This window comes from Argopecten irradians, chromosome 3, assembly GCF_041381155.1.
Source record: "Argopecten irradians isolate NY chromosome 3, Ai_NY, whole genome shotgun sequence".
NCBI classification, from domain to species: domain Eukaryota; kingdom Metazoa; phylum Mollusca; class Bivalvia; order Pectinida; family Pectinidae; genus Argopecten; species Argopecten irradians.
Genome location: NC_091136.1, coordinates 47004719 through 47023764, shown reverse-complemented (window position 1 = coordinate 47023764; position 19046 = coordinate 47004719). Strand labels below are relative to the sequence as shown.

The window sequence follows — 19046 nt, the reverse complement described above, 5'->3', positions numbered from 1 at the left end:
TAGAAAAGAATGTCGTCGGAAAAAATAAACGGATTGTTCCTTGCAGAATTACCTCAAAGATTAATCCCTACAGTGTTTTACTTATCAAAACTCGCTGACAGCATACGTCCATAGTTTCATAAAATAACAAAGTTTAATAACAAAGTTTAATAAATGTGATAAGTAGTAAATACATGCCATGGAATGAACACTGGATATATGTGTATCAATGATTGTATGTCACTATTGGCTATAGATAACCGTATTTTTGTTATCACTGGTCATAATTCTGAACTCATCGGGTTGGGGTGATCTTGTTTCCCATGAACTCTTCAGGTCAAGGGGACACCTGAGTCTAAATACGTTTTTATGTTGGACAGAATTACTACAATGCACAACAATTTTGACGGGGAAAAGCTGTGAATACTTAACCTAATATGGACTGATACTCCAATGGGAACTTTAAATAGTAATGTCATATTTTTTCTGTATATTCCATGTACCATAAACCAACTTACTTTCGCATACGATTTGTTTTCGTGAATGTCGCAATTAAAGAGAATTGAAGAATGTTTATATCTTCACGAATTAATGGCTTCCTAATTTCTATTCAAACGTTGTACCTTGCAAATTCCAAATGAAACGAGAGTAAATCTTCCAAAACTTGCTTTGAAAGGGGCAATATAAATGTACGTAGCTGGTTATAGCAAAGTAAATAATGTAATATTGTCTTACAGTAAAATAAAACACACAATCTTGTAAATGTTAAAATCGACTGGTGATAAAAGTTTAAAATGATTACGTTTTGTATTTCGGCAAACCCACACCGTTAACTAACTAATTGTATAGGCGAGGGGCGGAAGAAATCGCGGACACCACATATAATCTTGTAAAAAGAGGAAATAAAGAATAACCATCATCTATATATTCATTTTATGTACGAGCCTCATTCAGAATATATAAAACATATAAGAATTTCTCAACATACCACAACCCATAATGTAGAGATGTTATCTAACTATGGGCCTGTTATCAGTGTGTGCCTCACAGTAAGACAATGACCTCCATGTTTAGCCATTTATAAATACTGGATATTAATTAGCTTGAGTGTACTTACTGTTAAGAGACAATAAATACCCCACATACGCTAGTATAAATACATCATTAATAAAAAAAATTATTATTATGAATGATAAAATCGTCTGTTTGATTATACATCACTGAACTTATTATTTTATCTAAAAACCTTTGTCAGGTGTACTTAAATCTATTGTATACATACTCATGCTCAAAGATTTGTCACAATGATATATTTCCTGTGCATATCTCTGCATTCAAACAATGAAGCGAGCTAACCTCGGAGTTTAAAGTGAGACAGTTTGTATCGAGTTTGAAAATTTGGCACAACTCATGGTTCGCAATATTTCGTTATATACCTTGGAATCTTGCAGCAGTTGTTTAACTGATCTAAAGCACGCTCTCAAATAATGTAAATGCTATATTATTTGATAACATGTAAACTGTAATTGAGAAATTCGATTGCATCGTATGGCAATGAAATATGTTTAGATCAATTCAAACAACAATTGATACTTCATATTATCTTATGATCCGGTGACCAGGTTTGCTGCACACCACTTTACAGTTAAGACATTTTGTTGTCGATCTTACCAGTCACGATGTCTCCATTAAAGCTGGCGGGTTTTCCAAATTTTAAAAATAATCATCCATCTAGATATTCTGCATGTTAGAACACGTGTTTTCTCTTCTTCACTGACACCTCCATATCAACTAAACTTGGTGATGCTGATATGATAGTCCGACATCTAGTAGTAGACAAGTAACTAATTATCTACTTATAACTGTTTTGTGACTTATTATAAAGACTAATGATATTTTATGGTATGCAATACTCTATCAAAAGAATATGTTTATTTGGCCGCTCAAATTAAACTTACCTGGGCATGTGCAATCACAATTTTCATTTATTTCCCTCGATCGCGTGAGTTATTTTTCGACGATAAACCAATGATTCAGAAATGTTTTGTTTTGATAATATTATCAACCTGATTGAATATACCGATATCATAACCAAATATAAAATTAATTTAAAATGCAGAAATCTATCAACAGATTTGTAAGAAGGCTACGATAATGTTTAACGAGAAGGAGAGAGTCAGGTGATCCAGATGGAAAAGCGGTCCTTGTGACATCAATAGTGTTTATTTAAATTAAAATCGAAAATGAGAATCAGGTGGTGAGCATGAAGTAAAAAATATAGTGAGAAGCTTTGAGAAGTCTAATGTCATGTCGCCAATATTGTGTATTTTCTCAATGAATTTCTAATTTTCGTCACATATCAGGACCTTCGTGATGTCGTACAAACTTATTGCTAAGCCATGTACATTAATTAGATCAGACAAGTGTAGTTACCTTTAAATCGGTTACAGATTAAAGAGGAGTTACATTAGTTAGCGACAGGCAATGACAGCCAGAAAATATACGTGAACTTTGGTAACATTAATAAGGGTCATAATTCTGAACTCATCGGGCTAGGGGGATGATGTTGTATCCCATGAACTCTTCAGGTTGTGGGGACACCTGAGTCTAAATACGTTTATATGGTGGATAGAATTACTACATCACACAACTTTGATGGGAAAAACTGTTAATACTAAACCTTATATGGAGGTAAGAGTATATCGCTGACACTAACGTATTGTTGTAAATACAGATAATTCCTCAATCTCACCCTCTTACGTACAGTATTGTTTGACTCTCTCCATTGAGACAATATTGTTTAAACTTCATTTGTATTATCTAATCCCAGGGGTTGGATGAGAGGGACTACATTAAGTAAATTATTTGAAAATGTTTTAAAACAAAACAGGACAATCATAGGATGGCGAGAAATAGATCTGATATGTTATGGAGATAAGCCGAAAACTGTATACAATATGTGGGAGAGAGAACTGTATCGAGGCCCGCCAAGGCCGAGATCTGGTCTCTCTCCCACATATTGTACAGATTGAGGCTTATCTCTAACTTAAAACATAGCAAGTCTTTGTGTTAATAAAGTACAGTTTATTTCTAATATAATCCAGTTTTTTGCCTTTGTCTATGAGCTCAGGTAACTCTACCAATATGCATTCAACCATGACAAATCCAATATAGACAATGGCAACAAAAAATTACCTTTGCCTGTGTTATATGAGATGAATAGCATTCATGAACGGAATGCATGAAGCATGCTTTCGGGTTGGACAACTATCTGTAAATTAACTTTCACCATGTCCACTGACAGTAATGGAGGGATATTACTTTTTTAATTTAAGCGATATAAAAAGAGCATTTCTTTCCAATGTCTGATATGGTAAAGAAATGTCATATGAAACTAGATTTGCAATTTAGCTTTTGTTTGAAAGTGTCTTGCTAAAATGATCGCATATAACAGTGATTTCCATGCCAGTTCAAAACAGTCGGTGCCCCCAGAACTTTCATTGAATACGGAGGATTTAAAAAGTTCGACCTCTCTAGGGACAATCTTGGATTTATTGGGAATATACTAAATCATTATGCACACATGTATCACCATACCATGTGCAACACAGCCAATTGGATTTAGGTGAAAATCTGAAATGTTGTTGAAACACTATCAAAAAAGTGTAAAACTACAGAGTAGATGATTTGGAAATTTAAAGTCAAAAGTGTTGTACAAAATCAACCAGGTTTCAGAAAGCGGGAATTGGAGTTAATGCTGTAGATAAGTGTTAAATGGTGAATTCATAATAAGGAGGAAAAACTCGATTTTGGATATATACAGATATTTTGTGGATGTGTTTAATTCAGCATCGATAGAGAATTAAATTCTCTTTATATTCATTATGTGGGATTTTTTTCGTAATTTGGATAAAAAATAATGGAATATTTCGGCAGGTTGTGTGTCGTGTTTTAAACATAATTATGGGATTATGCCCGGAGACCTACTCACCCGTATTGTGTAACTCTCCCATAAGTTACCTTTTACTGTCATATAAGTGACTGACGTATACTAGAGTCACATATAAGACAGTACAAGGTAACATATAGGACAGTTACAGGTAATCATCCGATAATCTGGGAGTTAAAGTACAGAAACAATAATAGATGACATCACAACTGTATTTTAAGAATTATTAGTCTAACATTCAAGTACAGTTTGACCTTTTTGTTTTTTAAAGACGGTCACTTGCGCAGTTAGAAGCACCCAACAATATCGCACTATGATACAATCCCCGATTCGACATATACCGTGCCTTCCATTTGCGGATTCTGAATTGACACGGCTCCGCCAAAAGGAACACCTTTGGATACGTTTCGAATCAACAGTTTCCGTATAGTAACAATAAAATCTTAATGGATATAGAAGTAATACCTAAATAGTTTCTTTATACATTAAATAAATAATCTGTGTAATTTCGTAAGAAATGAATACTCCCTGTCTTGCTTTTAACAAAGAAAACATTGAGAGAACATATGCAAAATCGTGAGTCCGCCATCCGTTCGCTTCAGGAGGCAAACCATTTGTATTCATTCGGTTCTGCTGGTGCACAGGCTGGTGTGTCGCGTTCCATTTGGGATACAACAAATCCTTATTGTACGGCAGATGGAACGCACGGTAATATATATGGACAGACTTGGTCACAATCTCTTCACCGTAAGCTTTTAATACAGTAAAACCACTGTATACACATGAATATATTTTTATTACTTCGCACATTTTTAATAATCGTTTGAATATGAATGACACTAGAAATTACAATCATTAAACACATTAAACGTACTTATTGAGATATGTACGTTGATTACTATGGCGGAAGGCCTTACGCATCGATTACTGTGATTTCCTCAATTAATTCAAAACGTGACATTTGGATATTTACTGATTTTTAATATTGTTGATTATATCTTTATCAGAAATCGGAGACAGATTGTTCGACTGTATAAATTACTTATGTTTGAGAACTTTTATTTAAAAAGATACTGCACCGCTGATGAATAGTAGTTTTTATCTATTAAAAACAGACACAGATGCATAAGGGATTTAAAGAAAAGCTACGTACTTTACACAATTACCATCATGAAAAAGTATGTTAAATAATTAATAGCATCCCGAAACAAAAATCCATGACACTATGCCATATATGAAATAAGATACTGATTACGCAGAGAACAAAAGTAAAATGAATTATTTTATATGAATTTTTGAGTTAATTCGACATATATATACAGATGATTTATCATCAATAATTGTCCAAATTATAAATAATCTTAATCTTTTAAGATGCTCCACCGCTGATAGCCTTTTTCTCAATAAAAAACAGGAGCAGACGTATTTTTTGTCATGTCAGTTATAATAGTTACTTACCACCATTGAAAAGTTTTAGCTTCTAATTTTACTTTAAGATAAATATATTAAAAACAAGATTACAGTAAGTGTTGCAAGCAACATACTTCCCCTGCCGTCAATTACATGTTTCTAATCTATCATTATTTGTAACAGTGACCTTTGTAGTTTGACCTTTTGACCCCAAATTCCATCGCAAGCTGTATTTTTCTCAAATGCTATATATTGTGTGAAGTTTGATCACAATACGTTCATGTCTTCTCAAGTTATTTTCTGGAAACTAGTATTTAGTTAAAAACATCGATTTTTAGTAACAGTGACCTTTGTAGTTGACCTTTTGACTCCAAATTCAATCCCAAGCTTTATTTTCTCATTATGCTACCATTGTGTGAAGTTTTAACAAATTCCGTTGATGTGTTCTTAACTTATCATTCGGAAACTAAAATTTGTGAAACAATCTATTTTAGTAACAGTGACCTTTGTAGATGACATTTTGACCCCAATTCATTCGTAAGCTATATTTTTCCCATATGCTACCATTGTTTCACGGTATGGGACTAATTAATTAATTGCATCCCGAAAAAAATTCCGTGACACTATGTCCTCTATGAAATGAAAGATATGATTGAGCATGCACCACAAGCAAAATAAATTACTATATATGGCATGCACCACAAGCAATAAAAAGGATTTTAAGGATGTACTCCTCTGAGAAGTCACAATTTTTTTTTGTTATTAAACTTTTTTTTCATCATATAGATTTTTGGAAATAGGAGTTCATACCATAAAAGAAAATGGAAGAAAAAATCATATGTCAATGTGCTCGTTTTTAAGCTATTGTGTCACTGAAAGATACCTAGTTGACAAAATATTGGATTTTAGGGGAATTTGCCGTTTTGACCATAATACACAAGAGATTAAAGCCATAATTTCCTAATGAGGTGTTTGATATTTATGGATGTTTGTTAGAATTTATTTTCTAGTAGTCTTCTTTAAAAATATACCAGTTTTGATTAATAAGACTAATTTTTTTTTCTCAGCTAATAAACAACATATGCTACCCTACCCCTTAATTTTGAGCTACAAAATGCACCATTTTCAGCCATTTTTGCCAAATTTAACCCTTTATAGAAAACGTTCTGGTATTAAACTTTTTGTTTATATTTTATATATTAGTAAGGAAAGGGTTGTTCTTTCTCAATCAGGCAAAAAAATCGGGGGTCCGTGTGCTTACTTTTTTGCCCCATTTGAATATTTGTTATTTTTTCAGTATTTTAGAGTAAACAATAAAGTGCTCAAATTACTATTAAATGTAAAAATAAAGTGACAAAAGCATGTAGATGAAATATTTTATCATTCCCAAGCAAAATAATTTCGCAATAGCTACCATTGTTTCACCGGTAGGGGACTAATAATTAATTGCATCCCGAAAAAATTCCGTGACACTATTTCCTCTATGAAATGAAGATATGATTGGGCATGCACCACAAGCAAAATAAATCATATATATGGCATGCACCACAAGCAATAAAAATATTTCAAAGTATTTTTTTGTGTTATTTAGACAAATATATACACGATTAAAGACCAATTATTATTCAAATGATGAATATCATTTCTGCTCTCTCGGCGGTGAAGCATCTTTAAGGATTTAATGCCGAAGATTGATGTGTGTCTCATTCTGGAGAATGAATGACTGTTTACTCTTATCCTGTTTATTATATTGTATATCTAACATTGATGTCTCAGTGATAGAAAGCTAGACTGGCGTGATGTCATTGAATTATGGCCGCTACCGTTATGACGTCATTTTATCATTCCGCAAAGCTTTACAATGAATCAGAACCTGCAAAATCCTCGCAAGGGTTTGTTTGTAGCCCCGCGACGTTACTGGTATTCACCAAGACGACAACATTTCTATTTTTGCTGCCTTATAAGAACTTGAACGTCAATATTTGATTCACAATGTGGTAAACTGTGTTAGAGAAAAATATCATCCCGTCCCCATTGGGATTGGTTATGAAGTTATACTTCAGCCCTGTAAAATTTTCGTAACACCGAACCTACTAACCTAAAACAAGATTCTAATAACCACATACGGAAATAATGTCGCTTAATGATGCCAACAGAATTCTTGCATTAATGGGAGACGTTTTTTTCATACAGTGAGCAGGGATATCCGCAATTTTTCTGTTGTGAAATTTTCTTTTCGTCCATACTTCACGGGAAGTGATATTACATAGGTGTTAGGGAAAAATTACATACGGTTGATATTCTCTAACACACTCAAGATAATTGCGTGACGTCATCAACACATTCTGAGTAACTGATAACTGGCGGCAAACATTTTCGATGATGTCATCAATAATTACGAGAAAAAAATAAAAAATGTCAAGTAGGCAGGGGATATCTTGATAACGTTTGATTGTCAATATTCAGCAAGCAACGTGCTGACCCACCAACAAAATAGTTGATAAAGGTAGAGGCATTTCTATCTACAATACACATCCATATAAGGTTTTATTGATATGGCGATAAACATTTTTCGTACCCTCCATCATGTGCATGGGAAGATATCTGCAACGTGATCGATATGAGATATTGCTATCTCACTCTGTTTACAATACAGGATGAAACACGTTCCAATGATCGGTCAACTTCCAACGGTCAGCATTTGTTATACTCACAGATTAATCCTTAAAAGATTTTATGTCATGATTTATAAACTAAAAGCTAAATAATTTTAAGACCTACCGAAATCACCCATTTATCCATTTACATTGTAACATACGTCTAATCAAAACTAATTTCTTAAAACTAAAGACTGGTATTATTCTTTGACTGAAAAAGTGTTTACTATCATTATCGCGTAACATAAAGTTGAAAATACATAAAGTTTGATATGTTGTAAACACTTCTTACATCATACATGTAACAGGAAGAAACATGTTTTCATTATTCATCTGTCAATACTGCGTAGGTATACGTGTGTTATCATTGTGGATTTATATATCAATACCACTTACATATACCTGTTTTAAAATAGTTATCCTGAACACAACGGGTTTTAGTGATATATTACATGTAAATTATACGCACGGTATTAGATTCCCTGAGGTGTTCCAAACGTCCACATAACTACCGGATTGTTTGAAAATGGTGACTATAACTAAACAAATGTGTTTTGAATTTCCTAGGACCGCTTCGGGCAAAGTATTCTGACGTCAAGTGAGATGCTGGAAATGTTAAGCGTACTTTGAAGGTAAATATACAATAAAACTAACAACTACCCTAAAAACTTTAGTGGCCAATGTATGAAGTCACGCTTATGCTTACTATGTTGTTTAAAATTTATGTAGTCTACCTGTTAATAGAGATCCCCCAAAGAGGCAAATAAAAATGATTTTTAAAACTGTGTTGAAATTGACCATTCGAGAGCCTTTGAAAATGGTTTTATCAAACAGGTGGTCTTTATACCAAGGTAGTCTTTATACAGAGGTGGTCTTTATACAGAGGTGGTCTTTATATCAAGGTGGTCGCTAAGACAGCTTTCATTATATACAGGCTTAGTAGTAGATTGATTAGAACCATCTATAGGTCCAAACTATGATCCAATTGTCTATTCGATATTAGGACCGCATGATGCAAATTGTTTATCCGTCTACTGTCGACTTTTTTTTCATCCGATACGTACAACTTCACATAAATATAGGATAATTTTAAACCACGCATTTCCGTATTATAGTTTTATGCATTTTGAAAGTGTTTTGTTATTTAAACTTCGAAGATATGAACAAAATTAAATTCAGATCAATGTGTTAGGGAAAATGATATTTAGCTTGTAAAACTTTCTTTTATGCTGTCAAAACATATAATATGACTTTAATATTGTTTTTTTTTCGCTGTCACATCAATTACAAAATACCATTTTTTGAATGTTCAAATGTACACATAAAAGCAAATTCACACGCATAACACAACGTGTGTAAAATATGGGAGAATACGTTTTAGTCTCATTTTCGTTTCTGAATTCTAAGAAAATCACAATTAATGCTACCTTATTATGCATCTTTCGTGCTTATAAGGCTATAATGCTGATGATGTCATAATATATGAATGTATTAACAGTGTAAAGCATGCTAATTAGAGCATCAAATCAGTGAAGAATTCATTCAAGTTTTATATTATTTTGTATTCTCTTCACTGTGAATGTATAATGTATGAATTGAAAAACAATCGAAGAAATAATGTTTCACCTGATATTGTACAGTAACGCCAGCATGTCATCATGTTTATAGTCATATTGTTATTTCCGGTTGTCCTCAATATATATGTTTCTATTTCAGCATCGAGATGCTTCGCAGAGTAGCTTTCAAAAACTTCTTATGCTTTAAGGATCGCCAGTCACTGCAATTCGAGAATGGTCCCAACTTCCTTGTTGGAGCAAACGGTACCGGGAAGACTGCTATATTCGAACTCCTAAGACGATGCTTATCAAGATCTGTAAACATCACAGACTCAGCGGTACATGACAATAAAAACAATGCTTTCGTTATTTCCGAGTTTGAAATCAGAGATCAACTATCAGATGATGTCCCGGCGGGATACCAGCTTTATTCTCTTTATGTTAGGCATTTGAATGAGGAAGATGATGAGAATTACAAACTTGTGTGCATCCACAAGGAAAATGATATCAAATGTTATATTGATTTTGGCGATGATTTAAAAGCCACCATGGAAGAAGGCTTAGAAATGATGCATGGAGCACTGACGAAACTAATCGAAGTTGATGATTCGGATCCACATCTTAAAGAGATCAATGGAATGGTAAAGGCTGCAATAAAATCCAAAGTTGAACCCACTAAATGTGAACGAGTTCTACAGGATCTAAATGAAACCGTTGTTGTTACGTTTTCGTCACGTTCTACAGGACCGTTGCAGTGGAGTCATACTAATAATATTGGTAAAGGAGATCAGCATTACAGAGCAACGTCAAAGAATGCTGAGATAATTCAAACGCTTATGAGGGATGAAGAGAAACCTGGAGATGGGGACGAAGAAAGTGATGTATTTCAGGAAATCACCTTTCCTTTGGAATATCATTTTCAAAGGAATAAAGAGCAGCGAATCACTGTTCTTAATAGAGGAATAGAAATAGAATTACTCAAAGTACCAGAAGGCATAATCGAAGCAAAGCAGTTTTCATTGATGTATACGCACTGGAAATACCAAACGTTGCTGTTAGAGGAGCCGGATAGAGGCATGCATCCACAAATGATTCAGAAGCTGCGGGATTTAGTGTTCAGGGAGTGCGAGAAGAAGAAGATTGTAATAGTGATCATTTCCCACCAACCAGTGATGATTAACCTAAGGGCCATGTCTCGATTACATGTTTGCAGGCGAAAAACCAACGAAAAAGGGCAGACCAACGAAAAAGGGCAGACCAACGAAAAAGGGGCAACAAACAAAGAAGGGCAGACCAACGAAAAAGGTCAGACCAACGAAAAAGGGCAGACCAACGAAAAAGGGCAGACCAACAAAGAAGGGCAGACCAACGAAAAAGGGCAGACCAACGAAAAAGGGCAGACCAACGAAAAAAGGCAGACCGACGAAAAAGGGCAGACCAACGAAAAACGGCAGACCGACAAAACAGAATTTAGACACTCAATTATAAAGTTGAAGGACATAGAGATCCATCAACACCAGGACCAACTGAAGGATATGTTGTACTCTGCAGCTGTCCTGTTTGTGGAGGGTATTACAGACCGCACAGTTATTGGCTGGGTGTTTGATGAGGTTTTGGGTGCTAAAAAGCTTAGGGGGTTTACCAGGGAAGAGCTGGGGAAATTGAAAGCAAACATTTCTGGAACTCAAATTATCTCCATGGAAGGAGGAAAATCACATGGAAAAATGAAAGAATTGGCGGAAACGCTAGGTGTACCTTTTGCGTTTCTCCTCGATGAAGACATTGTATTCAAATATCCAGAAAAGAAGTATTTTAATATCAAAGATAAAATGAAACTATTTTGTCGTAATGTTTTAAAAAATAAGCCGATAGATATGAACGACATGAAGCTACCATCGCCTATTGAACTCAACGAAGACGCAAAGACATGTCTTAAGATAAATAACCTTACTGATCCAATGGAAATTAGAGACTATTTACAGGAGGAAAATGGACAAAATGCTTTCGTATGGGATTATAAAGACTTAGAGGTGGTGATCTGCAAAAGTATCCAAGACACCAGAACACAAAAGGAATGTACTGGATTAGAACAAAATAAACCACCAGAACCAGATCAACAATCAGAACAAAATAAACCACCAGAACTAGATCAACAATCAGAACAAAATAAACCACCAGAACCAGATCAACAATCAGAACAAAATAAACCACCAGAACCAGATCAACAATCAGAACAAAATAAACCACCAGAACCAGATCAACAATCAGAACAAAATAAACCACCAGAACCAGATCAACAATCAGAACAAAATAAACCACCAGAACCAGATCAACAATCAGAACAAAATAAACCACCAGAACCAGATCAACAATCAGAACAAAATAAACCACCAGAACCAGATCAACAATCAGAACAAAATAAACCACCAGAACTAGATCAACGATCAGAACAAAACAAACCACCAGAACCAGATCAACAATCAGAACAAAATAAACCACCAGAACCAGATGAATCATTAAAAAATGTAGCTCGGGCTTTGATAAAAAGGGAAAATGGCAATGTTAAAAGTTGATAAGGAAACAGCTAAACGTCTTGTGGAGGTTCTGTTGAGTGGAAAGGAGATGGAAAACTTTTTGAAGTTTCTATCAAAACGAAAGTGGAATCTAAACAAAGAACAATTCTAACCACGTGAGAATATTGATAACTGTCTGTAAAAATATATTGGAATACACTGGGACTATATCTCAAATTTTATCGGATTTGAAAAACAACATCAAATTGCGAAAAGATAAAATGTTAAATCTCTCTTTTATGAGACTTTTGCGTCAATGGAGGAGGTGCATGGGTTACAAAAGCCGATTTTAATTGTATATGTCATATTTTGGTGGTCTTATACCAAATAATTTCCTTTTTGGAAACCATAATGAAATTCAATATATACCATCAAACAGCGCTAAATAACGTGATTTTTGTCAAAACCAGCCACCATCTCTGTTTAACTGAGAGTATACTATCTTCATTAGATATTGCTAATTATTTATTGAATACAAATTATGTTTTCTTTTATGTTTTACTTTACAGAAATACGTTCACAATGTATGCATCAAATAAAAATTGGAACGGTAGCTTTTCTCGAATAGCATAGTACAAAAATAAGTTTATAAAAACTACATCAGTCATCAGGAATTATCAATGTTTTAATACAGGTAAAAAGTACATGGATAATAACTGGATAACGCAAAATTTTATAAGGTAATTAAGTAAATGTGGAAAAAAAGCAAGAGTTAAAAAGAGCATGGTATGTGACAGAGACACACGTAATGAATTGTACCTAGTAATCCTTAAGCTAAATCAATTCAATTACAATCGTTTTTATACGTATCACACTGCTTAAAATGTTAAACTGGAATTATATCATACAATTTACTGTTATCATATGGCGGCCTCCGCTGGATTTTTGCAATACATTTTGACGTGAGATTCTTTGAACTGTAGGCTTTTGTTGTTATGTGATATAAAGCACTTTATCTTATCGTCTCCAAGTCTGAATTTTTGCTCGCCAAGGCTCGCAAAGATAAAAAATTCTCAGACTCGTTTAATAAAATCTCAAATGAATTGAACACTCATTTAAGATCCAATATACACTTACAAATTGTATTGTATAGTATAATAAGATGTTTTTCATTATCATTTAGATGAAAGTAATCTGGAATGAAATACTCTTCTTATTTCCTACAGAAACGATTGGTCTATGATTTAGGAAGTTACAAGGATAAGAAATTATATTGTAAATCACATGGTAGGATAGAGTAGTCTTCAGTAATAGTATACAGTAATCTAAGTATCATATTAGCACACAAGCTAATTAATAAATAGAAGATATGTCATTCATTTCCCTTCATATTATATTTATAATACTAGTTTAGAATATTTCATTATCTTTGCTCGCCAAAGGCTTTTGTTCCTCTCGTTTGGAGTTTTACGTCAGATGATCAATCAATCAATCAGTTGCCATTCGGACCATATACAACCAAAAGTCAATCAAGTATCAATGTGCCATAAAATAGTGAGACAAATAGTGAGGTTTAAAAATATTTGAAATATTTATGAAGTTTTTTAGTTTAATCATGAACTTCATTATTAAACTTTTACATAAAAATGATTTATAAATAAACTGGTTAACTTTGTAAAGCATAAACGACTAGACAAACAACATTTTATATAGTGTTTGTTCACCGCTAGGCATAACTTCAGTTTTACTGATTGATTAAGAAGATTTTAAAGATAATCATGTTCAAACCGACACATCAAGGTGAGAATTGATACTGATTTTACGCACTGTTATGAATCTACAAATTGGCGGTGTCGTCGTTCAATTGATCGTTACGTAGTAAAAAATAGGGTTTTTCCCATTCATAAAAATACGTAGAATTCATCGGAATCAACCAATCACAATGCAAATAGGTTATATTACAGGTGTGTAATAAAACAAGTCAGAGCTTTATTTATATATTGTTTTATTCATATGTAGTTTGATTTGTTTATACATGTATATATGATTATTGAATTTTGTTTTTGTTGAACTTCTTTCCAACACCGCTGATGATCCGCTATGTTATAGCTCGTATCCATTCATATGACAACCTTTAGAATCTTATATAATAATATCACTTACATATACACTGTACGTGTATGTAATTATTATACTTTTATAATAAATAATGATAGTACTATGAACAGCTTTTAAGACTGAGACAATATTACTATTATTTGTTATAATGTATGATATTGATATATAACTTACATTATTTCTTGTTTTATTTTTCGTAATATCAGTAAATATTTAAGTGAGGTAACTCCCAGTAATTATAGTTATATACATGATTTGATGTGATTGGTTCCCTTCAGTAGATGTGTCATACATAATAATGAACTGTATAACCTGTATCAGTTATGGTGAATAGTTTTATTATCACCAATTAGACATATTATCAAGTATATAAAAATCATGTCACTGTTAATTTGGGTACCATATTAAAAAGGGAAAAATTACATGAAGAATGACAATAAATATGTGTAATTGTACGATTTTTCTTCATCAGGGAGTTACCTCCCCTTAAACAACGCCATGTATGTACCACATGTGTATGGAGAGGACAATGATAGCCTAGGCCTGATGTCCAATCCTACTGACATTTAACATCTTTTTGTCAATAAAATATTTGAAAATTGAATTGAAATTTAATTTGCCTCCAATTTTATTGCTCTGATGTACTGCCTAAAACTGTGATATTTATTATTTTTTTTTATATTTACTCGTGTAACTGGAACTCTGATTGAGTAAACTAAAATAAAGGTATCGCAGAAAGCGTTTGAAAACGAAATAAATCAGCTGTCGCCCATGAAAATATATCTAAGATAAATATAATGAATAAAACTGGATATGGTTTTTCAAGTAAGCATTTTTACTTAGTACACATCCGGAGTACAAATTTTAAACTGTATTTATTTATGAAGAGAAAATCCATCAAAATTGATATTTAAATCCCATAACCAAGTTCAAAATATATTTTTGAGGTAAATAAAACAAGCAAATGAGGGTATAAAGCGAAAAGGTTAATATAATCTTACCTGGGTCTGTGATGTGGACTGAGTGAACGATTTTTTCTAGTCAACCGGAGTCTTGGCGAGGGTTGACAATTAAAATATTTTATTTCTGTTCACCTGACTGGCTCATGTTTGATTCTATTTGTGATGAAAACTATGTTGTAAAGGAACATTTGCATTCTACGTCATCACATGTACGTTGAACACGTAAAAGTTAATGACGTCGTCGACAATGATTGCTGAATGAATTGATGACGTCTCTCTATTGACTAGCGCGCGTGAGTTGTCTTTTTCCTACCCAGATAAAAGATCATAGCAATCGCGGGATAATCCTGTCATGTATGAGATACATTTTTATCAATTAAACATTGTATAATGAGGTCAAAGCGGCAAACTAAGATTTGAGGTTTGATTGATTACAGAGACATGATTTGGTTTAGCTTGGTTTGATTAGTCCATATAGGACTCGCCATCAATGATCCTTAAATCCTTCGTCCTTTTATTACTTGCTTGTGATTTAAGGACGTACGTCCATCTAGGACTCGCCATCAATGATCCTGAAATCCTTCGTCCCTTTATTTCTTGTCTGTGATTTAAGGACGTACGTCCATCTAGGACTCGCCATCAATGATCCTGAAATCCTTCGTCCTTTTATTTCTTTTCTGTGATTTAAGGACGTACGTCTATCTAGGACTCGCCATCAATGATCCTGAAATCCTTCGTCCCTTTATTACTTGTATGTGATGTTAAGGACGTAGGTCCTTCTAGGACTCGCCATCAATGATCCTGAAATCCTTCGTCCCTTTATTACTTGTCTGTGATTTAAGGACGTACGTCTATCAAGGACTCGCCATCAATGATCCTGAAATCCTTCGTCTCTTTATTACTTGTATGTGATGTTAAGGACGTACGTCTATCTAGGACTCATCATCAATGATCCTGAAATCCTTCGTCCTTTTATTTCTTGTCTGTGATTTAAGGACGTACGTCCATCTAGGACTCGCCATCAATGATCCTGAAATCCTTCGTCCTTTTATTTCTTGTCTGTGATGTTAAGGACGTTGGTCCTTCTAGGACTCGCCATCAATGATCCTGAAATCCTTCGTCTCTTTTTTCTTTATTACTTGCTTGTGATTTAAGGACGTACGTCTATCAAGGACTCGCCATCAATGATCCTGAAATCCTTCGTCTCTTTATAACTTGTATGTGATGTTAAGGACGTACGTCCATCTAGGACTCGCCATCAATGATCCTGAAATCCTTCGTCCTTTTATTACTTGTATGTGATGTTAAGGACGTTGGTCCTTCTAGGACTCGCCATCAATGATCCTGAAATCCTTCGTCTCTTTTTTCTTTATTACTTGCTTGTGATTTAAGGACGTACGTCTATCAAGGACTCGCCATCAATGATCCTGAAATCCTTCGTCTCTTTATTACTTGTATGTGATGTTAAGGACGTACGTCCATCTAGGACTCGCCATCATAATGATCCTGAAATCCTTCGTCCCTTTATTACTTGTCTGTGATTTAAGGACGTACGTCCTTCTAGGACTCGCCATCAATGATCCTGAAATCCTTCGTCCCTTTATTACTTGTATGTGATGTTAAGGACGTTGGTCCTTCTAGGACTCGCCATCAATGATCCTGAAATCCTTCGTCTCTTTTTTCTTTATTACTTGTCTGTGATTTAAGGACGTACGTCTATCAAGGACTCGCCATCAATGATCCTGAAATCCTTCGTCTCTTTATTACTTGTATGTGATGTTAAGGACGTACGTCCTTCTAGGACTCGCCATCAATGATCCTGAAATCCTTCGTCTCTTTTTTCTTTATTACTTGCTTGTGATTTAAGGACGTACGTCTATCAAGGACTCGCCATCAATGATCCTGAAATCCTTCGTCTCTTTATTACTTGTATGTGATGTTAAGGACGTAGGTCCTTCTAGGACTCGCCATCAATGATCCTGAAATCCTTCGTCCCTTTATTACTTGTCTGTGATGTTAAGGACGTACGTCCTTCTAGGACTCGCCATCAATGATCCTGAAATCCTTCGTCTCTTTATTACTTGTATGTGATGTTAAGGACGTAGGTCCTTCTAGGACTCGCCATCAATGATCCTGAAATCCTTCGTCCCTTTATTACTTGTATGTGATGTTAAGGACGTACGTCCTTCTAGGACTCGCCATCAATGATCCTGAAATCCTTCGTCTCTTTATTACTTGTCTGTGATTTAAGGACGTACGTCCATCTAGGACTCGCCATCAATGATCCTGAAATCCTTCGTCCTTTATTACTTGTCTGTGATTTAAGGACGTACGTCCATCTAGGACTCGCCATCAATGATCCTGAAATCCTTCGTCCCTTTATTACTTGTCTGTGATTTAAGGACGTACGTCCATCTAGGACTCGCCATCAATGATCCTGAAATCCTTCGTCCCTTTATTACTTGTATGTGATGTTAAGGACGTACGTCTATCTAGGACTCGCCATCAATGATCCTGAAATCCTTCGTCCCTTTATTACTTGTATGTGATTTAAGGACGTACGTCCATCTAGGACTCGACATCAATGATCCTGAAATCCTTCGTCCCTTTATTACTTGTCTGTGATTTAAGGACGTACGTCTATCTAGGACTCGCCATCAATGATCCTGAAATCCTTCGTCCCTTTATTACTTGTCTGTGATTTAAGGACGTACGTCTATCTAGGACTCGCCATCAATGATCCTGAAATCCTTCGTCCCTTTATTACTTGTCTGTGATTTAAGGACGTACGTCCATCTAGGACTCGCCATCAATGATCCTGAAATCCTTCGTCACTTTATTACTTGTATGTGATTTAAGGACGTACGTCTATCTAGGACTCGCCATCAATGATCCTGAAATCCTTCGTCCCTTTATTACTTGTATGTGATTTAAGGACGTACGTCTATCTAGGACTCGCCATCAATGATCCTGAAATCCTTCGTCCCTTTATTACTTGTCTGTGATTTAAGGACGTACGTCTATCTAGGACTCGCCATCAATGATCCTGAAATCCTTCGTCCCTTTATTACTTGTCTGTGATTTAAGGACGTACGTCTATCTAGGACTCGCCATCAATGATCCTGAAATCCTTCGTCCCTTTATTACTTGTCTGTGATTTAAGGACGTACGTCCATCTAGGACTCGCCATCAATGATCCTGAAATCCTTCGTCCCTTTATTACTTGTCTGTGATTTAAGGACGTACGTCCATCTAGGACTCGCCATCAATGATCCTGAAATCCTTCGTCCCTTTATTACTTGTATGTGATGTTAAGGACGTACGTCCATCTAGGACTCGCCATCAATGATCCTGAAATCCTTCGTCTCTTTATTACTTGTATGTGATGTTAAGGACGTAGGTCCTTCTAGGACTCGCCATCAATGATTAAACGTTTTGCATGTGTGTAAATTTTAACAACAATAAATACAACAATAAATAGTTTTAGAATTTTTTGAATGCAACTAGAATTTTCAGAATTATGTATACATATATATGAAGCTATATATTTGACAAATGCCTAGAAGTTGACCCAGGGTAGGAATTTAATGAGAGAGTATAGTGTATAATAACACATTTGGTAGTATTAAAGCAATCAGATCAACATCAACTTGGCGTTGCAATGGTGTTGATGTAATGATTATTCTGAATTAGTATCGATTTTTCTTGCAGCAAGGTACACACGTCAGTACAGGAGTTATTAAATGTTAATGACAAGCGCAAATGAGGTCAATATCTAGGTCTATACTTACACGAATCACCCTCCAACACTATATATCATGTTTCTATTCAGCCAAGGATATTAAACTAGTTACTCTAAAGCTGGGCTAACAAGAAACCTTAGTGAAACCCGTTTAAATCAA

General features: G+C 34.6%; 1 protein-coding gene across 15 annotated transcripts in view; it reads left to right on the top strand.

The window, feature by feature from the left end:
- LOC138318836 (nuclear receptor corepressor 2-like) overlaps positions 1-14786 on the top strand; it is a 166388-nt gene extending 151602 nt beyond the window's left edge. For 14 of the 15 annotated variants that reach the window (XM_069261567.1, XM_069261564.1, XM_069261563.1 and 11 more), the window contains 2 exons: positions 8563-8627; positions 9712-14786. In XM_069261567.1, coding sequence (XP_069117668.1) covers positions 9719-12124 — 2406 coding nt within the window. In that variant the 5' untranslated portion in view covers positions 8563-8627; positions 9712-9718 and the 3' untranslated portion in view covers positions 12125-14786. Of the gene's footprint in view, positions 1-8300; positions 8342-8562; positions 8628-9711 lie in introns of those variants that run through there. The other variant, XM_069261576.1, reaches the window with a different exon arrangement.
- Positions 14787-19046: the final 4260 nt, after the last annotated feature.